The 9,879-nt window shown below is 48.5% G+C and overlaps 1 protein-coding gene across 2 annotated transcripts; it reads left to right on the forward strand.

The window, feature by feature from the left end:
* Window positions 1-1,456: 1,456 nt before the first annotated feature.
* Window positions 1,457-9,679, forward strand: MMP7 (matrix metallopeptidase 7). 2 transcript variants are annotated; one of them, XM_078059079.1, is made up of 7 exons: window positions 1,457-1,678; window positions 4,299-4,525; window positions 4,608-4,756; window positions 6,091-6,219; window positions 7,518-7,592; window positions 7,722-7,883; window positions 9,390-9,679. In XM_078059079.1, the coding sequence occupies exons 1-7, from the start codon at window positions 1,586-1,588 to the stop codon at window positions 9,416-9,418; spliced, it is 864 nt and encodes a 287-aa protein (XP_077915205.1). In that variant the 5' UTR covers window positions 1,457-1,585; the 3' UTR covers window positions 9,419-9,679. The 2 variants fall into 2 exon arrangements, with proteins under 2 accessions (XP_077915205.1, XP_077915206.1); XM_078059080.1 differs by lacking the exon at window positions 7,518-7,592 and having other exon boundaries at window positions 1,459-1,678.
* Window positions 9,680-9,879: the final 200 nt, after the last annotated feature.

Here is a 9,879-nt window from a genome sequence, read left to right on the forward strand (position 1 = left end):
AAGGCATTATTTTCCGTCTTCACAACAACCACCAACATTTGCTTACAACATGACAAATCCGATAATGCTACTTTCTTCCTTTGAAACATTCCTTGACACTGTTTAGGATTAAAGTCAAAAGCCCCTAGCAGACAAGACTGGCTCTTCACAACCTGAACCCAAACTCCTTTCCTAGCCACTCACCTCCCAGCAACACCAACGGCTTGTTCTTCATCATGTCTTCTTTCCTTCTGGAGTGTTGTACCTATAATGCCTACCCAGGGGAATGCCTAGTTATCCTCTCAAATCCAGCTAAAATGTCACCTCCTCCATGGATCATGCCTCAGTTCCCGTGGGAAGGATTAGCTGTCCCCCTCCTTGGTAACATTGCTTACTACAAGCATTTGTCCCACTGTACAGGGGTCCTGCACCCCCACTCTAGAGTATAAGCTTCTTTAGGCAGGGACGGGGACTTGATCCTGTTTGTTCATTTTTCACTAATTACAATTCAGAGGAACAAGACAAGACAAGATTTCTTTCTTGGATCCAGACGTGACTGTTCAAGGGAGTTACTCAAATTTATTTAAAATATTTGTAATATCTAATGCTCTTTGAATTACTAAAGTTAACAGAAATAGAAAATATAATATCTAGAGAATGCCTTCAATGCAAAGATCATGGAAAACCTCATAAAACCCATATTAGCTGATCCAGATCTATAAGTAATTCATTTATTCTATAAACATGCATCGTGCACCTGTTACATACCACATGCTGACTAAAGGTAGGAGGTTCTCAAGTACAGCTGAACTGTGATGATACAGAAGTATGGCATCTATGTAGAGAGCAAATTTAATTTATTGCTCTGGAAAGTTTACTTTTGCTAAGTCACAGCACCCAATCTCTAGATGATTTAGGAGATATTTGAATAAGTAAATTTTTCAGCTCCAGCATATCTGGTGTTTCCCATGATGTAATGCAGTTCAAAGCCATGGGACTCTCCCAGGAAATGCCTAATATAATGACAAGATGGAGAGGCAGCTCTGGACTGGGAGTCAGGACTATTCTCACCTAGCTGTGACATTGGGGAAATAAGCGAATCTGTCGTTTTGGCTTCAACTTCATCTTTGATAAAAAATAAAGGAGTTGGACTCAAATCTTGACTTTAGAGACCGTTACAGAATGTTTGCTTCATAATTATTTGATTGTCTGGATGTCTTATGCACTTTTTCATGCATTTCAAAATTTTTAAAAACTCTTTTAAGATGCATGGTACAGTATGTCCCGAATTATGCTCCCCAAAATTTTAAATGATGAAGACATGTCTGAGTAGCAATTTGATTCTAGCAAATAAAATGAGTTAAATTTATACAGCAAACAGGGCCAAAAAAAAAAAAAAATCCCTTGAAAGGCAAACACGCTGTGTGCTTCCTGCAAATAAGGACATAAAACTTCCTTGTTGCCATTAATGAAAAACAACACGCGCTTCCAAGGCTCTGCCGGCGCTAGAAGGAAGGAAACACTCACCTGAGTCACCTGTCCCCGCTCCGGCCGGACTATAAACGCGCGCGGCCCGCGCCCCGCAGACCCGCCCGCCTCCGCCCCGATGCGCGCGGCCGCCCTGCTGTGCGCCCTGTGCCTGCTGCCCCTGCCCCCGGGGGCGGCGGGCACGAGGGGGTCGCCGTGGGCCCGGGCGCAGGTAGGTCCCCGCCGCGCCGCCCGCAGGAGCGGGTGTGACTTCCTACGCGCGCGGCTCTGAGGACAGGTGCTCCCATCGAGCGGCGACGAGCGGGCGGCCCGGCGGGTTACGCGTCCCACGCGCGATCTGCGCTCTGGTCGCGAGCTCAGGGTCGGGAGATCGAGGCCCGCGTGGGGCTCCGGGCTCGTGGGCAGTCTGCCGGAGCTCTGTCTGTCTGTCTGTCTGTCCCCTGCGCGCGCGCTCTTAAAAAGACAAAACGAAGCCCAGAGCACCTCCAGCGCCGCCCGAACCGGGCTCACATTGCGCTCTTCCCGCGCTCGCTGCTGCACAGATGGGGATTGTCACCACACTTCTCTGAGCCTCGGCGTTCGGACCTGGAGGCCGGGGACCGTGGGGGGCGCCCCCGAGCACTGGCACGGAAGCTGGAGCGGGTTTCCTCCTCAGTGAACTCAAGCTGTTAATGTTGTTATTTACTGTGACTTGAGATTCTTTTCCCGGAGGGCTGAGTGCTGCCTCTCAAGGTGGGGACTCTGGCAATGGAGAGGCTTGAAATCAGAAAACAAGGTAGAGGTTACAGCGGCCGTGACCAGCCGGTGGGGACTCCTGGCTCTGCCCAGTGGGGACAGCGATGCTATGTCGCTGCTCACGGGATTCTGCTCCCGAGTAAGGAGGTGACAGCAATGTCAACTATTATGCAACTATCATAGACCATAAAGTGCTTCATATGCCTTATGTCGTCGAATCTTTAGCGCTATCCCGAGAAAAAGAGATAGCCAAAGTTATGTTGATTCATATACTTGATAATGATAGTGATAGGAGTCAAGGACAAGTTTCTCTGGTTTCAAAAGCCATGGTCTCTCCAATACACTTCTGAATAAGCAACCCCATAAGTATAAATAATTAATATTTGGTAAAATAATGGGTTGTTGACTCCTGTTATTCAAAAATTTAAACTTAAAGCATAAGAAAAGTCTACTTTTATTTCACATTAATGTTGACTTTGAAAAAGTCCCAATAATCTGTTAGATTGAACCATGTGAAATTACTGATATCTGACTGTGGTTTTTTTTTTACCTGAGATTTACAGCAATTTCATAAAATCCAATCTAACAGGTTCTCCAAAAGGGGTACATTTGCAAGCGCATTGAGTCCCTTTACTTCCTGCACGTGTTGCCAATACACCAGGGAGACGTCAGCTGGGTTTAACAGAAGGCAGGAAAGTTCACATCAAGAATGCAAAAAGATTTCCTCCAAAAGAGTGTCTTTGTAAAGCCCGTAGCTCAGGAAGGGATAAAATGACTCATTTGTTTTTAAATAACAGATTCATTCCTAATTGTCATGGATGAATAGTGTTTGTTGTGTTGAACAAAACACAATCCCTGGGACCTTGAAGAGAGAGGACTAAGGTCACTTACATAAAGCGCACATTCCTGAGAGGTTCAGAGACAAGTGACCTTACCGCCTACCGCAATGAGACGGCACAGTGTGCGCCAGGGTTTGAATCGTTCCAACGAAACCATCGTGCATCCTAGAGCCCTCGCCATTGTTCGAATGAAATGGGCTTTGGAAACAGAACCCGAGTTCAAATGCAGTTCCTCTCGGGGTGACCTGGTGCCAGGGATTTGCTTGTCTGAGCGGCGACTCTTCATATGTAAATAGGAACAATGCCACGCCTGCGTCCCAGCGCAGCTTGAGGTTTGAAGGAGACAAGGACCTGAGCTCCCGGTACAGTCCCTGCCATCCTCATGTCCGCACACAGGGGCCCCCTGAGAAAGTCGCAGGACCCAGGTGTGCGTGGGGCACTCCTGGGAGACCGGCTGTGTCGGGCAGCCCACAGGATGGGCAGTGAGGGAACTCAGGGCCAGCTCTGCTGCTAAGTTACTAGGTGGCCCTGGGCACATCGTTCAGCTGTGTGAGCTTTGCTGTCTTCACCTGGAGAATATACACAGTAAACAAAATAACTTCACAGTGTCCTCTCCCAGCACTAAAATCTTAAGACCCATTAACCCCAGCGAGGCCCAGACCTCTGGAGAGTCTCGGATGTGGCTGTGTGAGTTGGACCTCTGGGCGGGGTCTCTGCTGCGCCCCTGAGGACTCGCTGGGTGCTCTTCCCGCTTGGCTATTACAAGCAAGTCTGTGCTTTATAAACTGTACGGTGGGTTTCTCCTCAAAACATTTACCGGGAGAGGGGCCCCTGGGTGGCTCAGTCGGTGAAGCGGCTGCCTTCCCCTCAGGCCATGATCCCAGCGTCCTGGGATCAAGTCCCGAGTCGGGCTCCCTGCTCTGCCGGGGGGCTGCTTCTCCCTTTGCCGCTCCCCCTGCTTATGTTCTCTCTCTCTCTCTCAAATAAATAAAACCTTTAAAATTAAAAAAAAAAATCTTCTAAAAAAAAACATTTAATTGGATAAAAGGGACATGGAGGGGCCCTTTGGCTCATGAAATGGAGTGACGATGCATCCTGATCAATATTAAATCTTCTCCTCATTAATGCACACTTGTTTCACCTGGTGGCTACGTAGCTACCTTCACACCACGACTTGAGCCCCCAGGATCCGAGGCAAAGACGCACGGCCTTCTGCGATCTAAGAAGATGACAGAACAATCCCTCTCTTTCCAACAGGACTATCTCAAGAGGTTTTATCCGTCTGACTCAGAAACGAGGGAGGCCGACAGCTTCGAAGCCCGACTCAAGCTGATGCAGAGGTTCTTCCGTCTGCCGGTGACCGGAGTCCTGAACTCCCGCGTCATAGAAATAATGCAGAAGCCCAGATGTGGGGTCCCAGACATCGCAGAGTACTCACTCTTCCCAACCCAGCCAAAGTGGATTTCCAGAGTGGTCACCTACAGGTTGGTCCCCTGGGGCTCGCCTCGGCAAACACAGCCCAGCCCTCCCCCTAAGGCCAAACTCTGTTTTCTCGTCTGCTGCCAGGGTCGTATCGTACACGAAAGACCTGCCACGTGTCACCGTGAATCAACTAGTGGCAAAGGCCTTGACGATGTGGAGCCAAGAGGTCCCGCTTTCCTTCAGGAGAGTTTTAGTGGGGACGGCGGATATAATGATCAGCTTCGCAAGAGGAGGTGAGGAAGGTCGCTGCGGGCGGTCCTGCGCGTTCATGCGAGTGCGTCCCTCTGTTCAGGATTGAAACCCTTTCTGTGTGTGGTCTTTACGTACGCTACATACATGACATACGTAACGTATAATGACGCATACAGGCACTAGACCTTCTCTAGTCCATCAGTGTAGAGCCACTGTTTCCGGCAGGGGATGCCAAGCGACGGCCCGTGAGCCACATCTGGCCCACCATCTGTTTTTGTAAATAAATTTCTATCCTTTTTTTTGTGTGTGTGGGCAGTTTCAGCACTTCATGGGTAAATATTTATCAGCACACAGTGATGGTCCTTCATTTACCCATTACTGATGACTGCTTTGGGGCTACCATGGGAGAGTTTAGTAATCGTGACAGAGACCACCAAGCTCATAAATCCTAAATTACTTATTATCTGGTCCTTTACAGAAAAAGTTTGCCAACCCTGTTCTGTAGTGTGAATCCTGACAGGTGTATGTATGCGTACCTATATATATTTATGGGACAGGTTAAAATATGGCTAACTAACATCATTAAACCAAGAAAAGGGTTACAACTTCCAAAGGCCCTAAGTGGTCTCCCCGATGGCCTGTTGCCAACCCCCTCAATGGGGTCAGAAAGGAGAAACTGAGAGCATCCAGATTACAGGATTTAAGGAGACAGAACCCACATACAGGGGCTGCTGTTAATTGCTAGCATTTTATGGTGCAGATTTAAAGAAAAATGTTGTTCTCTTTGGTTCTAATGTTGGACTGCCCAGCTGCTGTGAACTAAGCTGAGTTTTGAACTTTGGCCACAATACTGACAACGCCAAAGAACATGTCACAGATGGCACTGATCATGGCGGTCCATGTCTCTCAAGAAATGGATCGAATCCATTGGACTCAAATGGATACAGCCTGATACCAATTCAAGAATAAATATCTCTGCATCACAAATAAAAGCACTAACAAAATTCACTGTGACACTCTGTGCCTGGTTCTCCCAGGTTTTCATGAAAAATTGTCCTAAATGGTGCACAAGTATCTTGCTGAGTGGGGTACGGCTCTCCCTCTCCATCCTGCCGCCATTCGGCCAAGCACATCGATCAGATTTAACACCTCGATGGCCCTGGAAGTTAGATGTGGTGCATTTAAAGTCCCATATTCAGGAAGCCTTCGATCTCTGGTAGTGGGCAGTGCTGAGAAAACCTGCCTGGGACCAGCACCACGCGCTGAGTGCCCACGCCGGGCTGGTCTTTGCAGCCTCTGTAATTACGTAAACTACAGGATCAGATGGCCAGAGACCGACTCACTCACTAAGGGCAACCCCCCTGTTTTCTTTCAGCTCACGGGGACTCCCACCCGTTTGACGGACCAGGAAACACCCTGGCTCACGCCTTTGCCCCTGGGCCGGGCCTAGGAGGAGACGCTCACTTTGATGAGGACGAGCGCTGGACGGACGGTAGCAGGATAGGTATAGGCCTCGCTCTTCTGCTGCACGTTGTTTTTAGAAATCTGAGCTCCCTATACCAACGTGAATTTGATAATTGCCTTAGTTAATGGTAATTACTGACCCATCATTAACTGCCAATGACTATGTGCCTCAAGTGCTTTATTTCATTCCACGTGCTCACAAGGCCGTGCAGACAGAGGATGGGACGAGGTTCCGGGCTCGAACCACAGGGGGTTCAACCCGCCGCAGGTCTACCAGCCACTCGCCGCGCGTCTTTAGTCAAGTTATGGACTTCTCTGAGCCAGTTTCCATCTGTGAAGTGGGACTATAAGTCCCACCTCCTGGGATTGTGGTTGGAAGTAAATGAGATAATATTTCTACAGTGCTTTACACGGTGTTGGGATAGCTTAGTCATTCAACAAATTAGAGTTCTTTCTATTTCCCAAAAATTAGTTGTTTTTTTTTAATTGGAGGAAAAGGAGGAGCAGAGACTATGATATTTAAGAATTGTGTACAATTCTGAGATCATCCTCTATTGTTCAAAAGGAAGCCAGCCCATCGTATTTGTCACCTTACAACGTGGGAGATTACAGACACACCCCAGAAAACTAATGGAAGAAAGCTCTGGTATAAATAATACCAAGTGCAGACGATTCTAACACTAAATTAATTAAATAAAATAATGTGGCTGCTCACTGTCCCTGAGAGGGAGATCTGTACTAGTGTTTGGTGATGGAAATCCACCGCCAAGGCGACGCCTGGCTGTCACTCCAGGCTTGGTGAGGGGGTGACACGGGCTCGCTTCCACGTCCTGAGGGTCTTGCTCATCCCCCTTCCTTCCTGCTCAGGGTGGGCTCACGGAGCATCCCCAGTCCCCACCCACCATTGCAGCGCTGGCCCCTCCACCAATGCCCAGGCTGGCGCCTCCCACCTTACTGGCAAAGCCTGTCTGTGAGTCGGAGGGAAGATGGCTCAGTAAATCAGGAGCCAAGCCCAGCGTTACAGTCCTGGCTTCGTCAAAGCCAGCTTCCTCTCTCCTGATGCTCAAAGTCCTGTCGGTGAATGGCCAGTGTTTTCCGGACAGTGGGCAACTCCCAGTAGGATGACAAACCTACCCAGTGGGAGTGATTCTCTGTTGAACAGACGAGGACCTGAGGCTCGGGGAGGTCAGTTCATGTGGCCAAAGTGTCCAGCTGGTGAGCAGCAGAGCCGGGTCTCGAGCCTGGGTCCCTAGTGCCCCTGAAGCTTTTGCTTTCCACTCCAGAAGACTGCTGTCTGGGTGATTACATAAGAAAAACAGCACATTTTTGTAAACGCAGAAGGGGTGATGACATTAGAGCGCCACTCCTTTGATTCTCCTTCTCCGCCCTCCACTCGTGAAGGCCTAGACACAAGTAAGTGAGCTGCAAAGGCTCTGAGGAGGTGTGTATACTTGCAGTTCTCTTATTTTTTATTGCATGCTGTGTACGACGTTGTTTACAGAGCTGCTTTTAGAGTTCCTGTATGTCACTCTTGGGTTGTAGGAGTTAACTTCCTGATCACTGCGACCCACGAACTTGGCCATTCTTTGGGCCTGGGTCACTCGTCTGATCCCGATGCCGTGATGTATCCAACCTACAGAGTCAGAGACTCCAAGAACTTCAAACTTTCACCAGATGACATCGAAGGAATCCAGAAGTTATACGGTAATATTTATGATTTCACGTCGTCTCCTCTGGGTGGGCGCACCTGAGAGGAAAGACTGGGAAATGGGAATCCACTTGGGAAACACACTGGAAGTTACACCTAAAAGCCCACTGCGGGCAGAAATTTGAGACCTTAGATCCTCAAAACGTCACCAGACTACTTTATACGGCAAGGATGTTGATTTTAAGTTTTCGATAATGCAGTATCATTTGGTGACATCAGGAAAATGACATGACTGAGGTATGCGGCTCACTGTTCTTTCTCGCTCGGTGCAGACACTTTAGAGAGTGTCCCCCTGGGGGGCTGGACTGAGGAACAAAGCTCCTTCCTCCCCAGCCGCCGAAGAGTCTGAATGATCACAAGAGCAATGAAAGTGCTTCCAAATGACAGGGCGATGTCCTCAGGAGAAGATCATTCCTGGAATAAGATGGATTTAAGACATCAGTCGAACCTAGAATTTACTATCGATGGCATTTCCTAAACTGTGTTCCCAGAACATTGAATAGTCCTACAACTCCTAAAAAAGGAAGCTATGGAAAAGCAAGGTCAAGAAACAGCATCTGTTGTACTTGAGGTGCACCTGCCACTCGAGTTAACCCCGCACTCCCTAGATTTTAACCTTCTTTATGGAACGCCAACTGAGTCCTGGCAGGATAGCATCTCAGAGAACACGTTCTGGAGAATAGCACGTAACTGTGCCTTAAAGTTGTGACTCAAATTGTTGTTGTTGCCAAAAAGTTCATGAAACACTGGCAATTGTCGGTAAAGTTATCACCAACAGAACAGAAAACAGTGCCTCCCCTTACATAAATCCGCGGCACTCGTGGAATAGTCCATGGCATGTATCACTGTCCCAGAACGCTAAGAAAATGAGAAAGGGACCCCAAAAGGGACGGACTAGATATCCCATGAAGCAGACAGACCAAGGCGTTGAATTAAGCGTTAGGCAATGAGGCGCCCCAGTCAAAGCTGGAGGGAGGTAACTTCTGGACACACGAAAGCAAGACTTAATTAAATAGGTTTTAAATTTAGCGAGTTCATTCATCCAAGAAGTCGCCATATGAACAGAAAATATACATTCAAAAGAGTATGATTAAACTCATGGGTGTTCTTTCCAGAATAATACAAATAATAGCTACAATGCATCTCGCGTTTAGTGCACCCAGCATTTCACGTGCTTTCGCTCACTTAATGCGACAATCCAGTGAGTTGCTGTTATCCTCATCTTGCACGTGGGGGGTCTCTCGTTGAGAGAGGCCGAGTACTACCTTACCCAGGATGGCGCGGCTGGTAGATGCAGAGACCGAGATGCAAAGACATGTGCCCCCGGCCCGCACTCCATCCAACGCCACCCTCTTCGCCTCTGGAGGGTGGTCTTCAGAACCTTTGTTCCAGGCACAGAAGAGCGGGCCGGGTGGATGACGGATTGTACTGACTGCAACATCTTAGGATGGGTTTTAAGTGTTGTATCCCATGTCATGTGTTCTTATTTTCCCTCTTAACAGGAAAGAAAAGTAAATCAAGAAAGAATTAGGAGCGTGGGGAAGAACACACGTTCATCCAGTGGATTCTGTGGGGTTGGTCCCCAGCCAGAGTTAATGCTCATGGCCCCTGAGCTCCATTTAGCACCTTGTCCGTCCTTCCCTGCACCGCGGCTGGTTTTCACCTGTCTCGCTCTCCCGGGGAAAGCATGAGTGTCTCCTTCCTCGATGACTTTCCTCGAGCAGCTTGCACTGGGTAAATGGCAATAAATGTTAAATACACAGATAAATAAAGTTTTTACTCTGTGGCAAAAGGGTTTCTACCGGGAAGTACTGTTTCTGTGTCAGAGAAGACATGCTCTATGGTGAAATCAAAGATCAAACAAACAAAAGCCCCACGTCACTTCGGGTCTTCAGCTGAACCTGCCCTGTCCCCGGGCGGGCAAGGAGGGAGCTCTCCATCGGTGCAGCTCAAAGGTGCCCAAGTTCCCCTTTTCCTCCTGGCCAGGCTCTC

This window comes from Halichoerus grypus, chromosome 11, assembly GCF_964656455.1.
Source record: "Halichoerus grypus chromosome 11, mHalGry1.hap1.1, whole genome shotgun sequence".
In the NCBI taxonomy this organism is placed as follows: Eukaryota; Metazoa; Chordata; class Mammalia; order Carnivora; family Phocidae; genus Halichoerus; species Halichoerus grypus.

Excerpts from the sequence above, each read along its gene's own strand:
- MMP7 (XM_078059079.1), top strand. The coding sequence starts at position 1,586 with ATGCGCGCGGCCGCCCTGCTGTGCGCCCTGTGCCTGCTGCCCCTGCCC. Across the intron at positions 1,679-4,298 it reads CGCCGTGGGCCCGGGCGCAG|GACTATCTCAAGAGGTTTTA; the intron begins GTAGGTCCCCGC and ends TCTTTCCAACAG. Across the intron at positions 7,593-7,721 it reads TCGTGAAGGCCTAGACACAA|GAGTTAACTTCCTGATCACT; the intron begins GTAAGTGAGCTG and ends CTTGGGTTGTAG.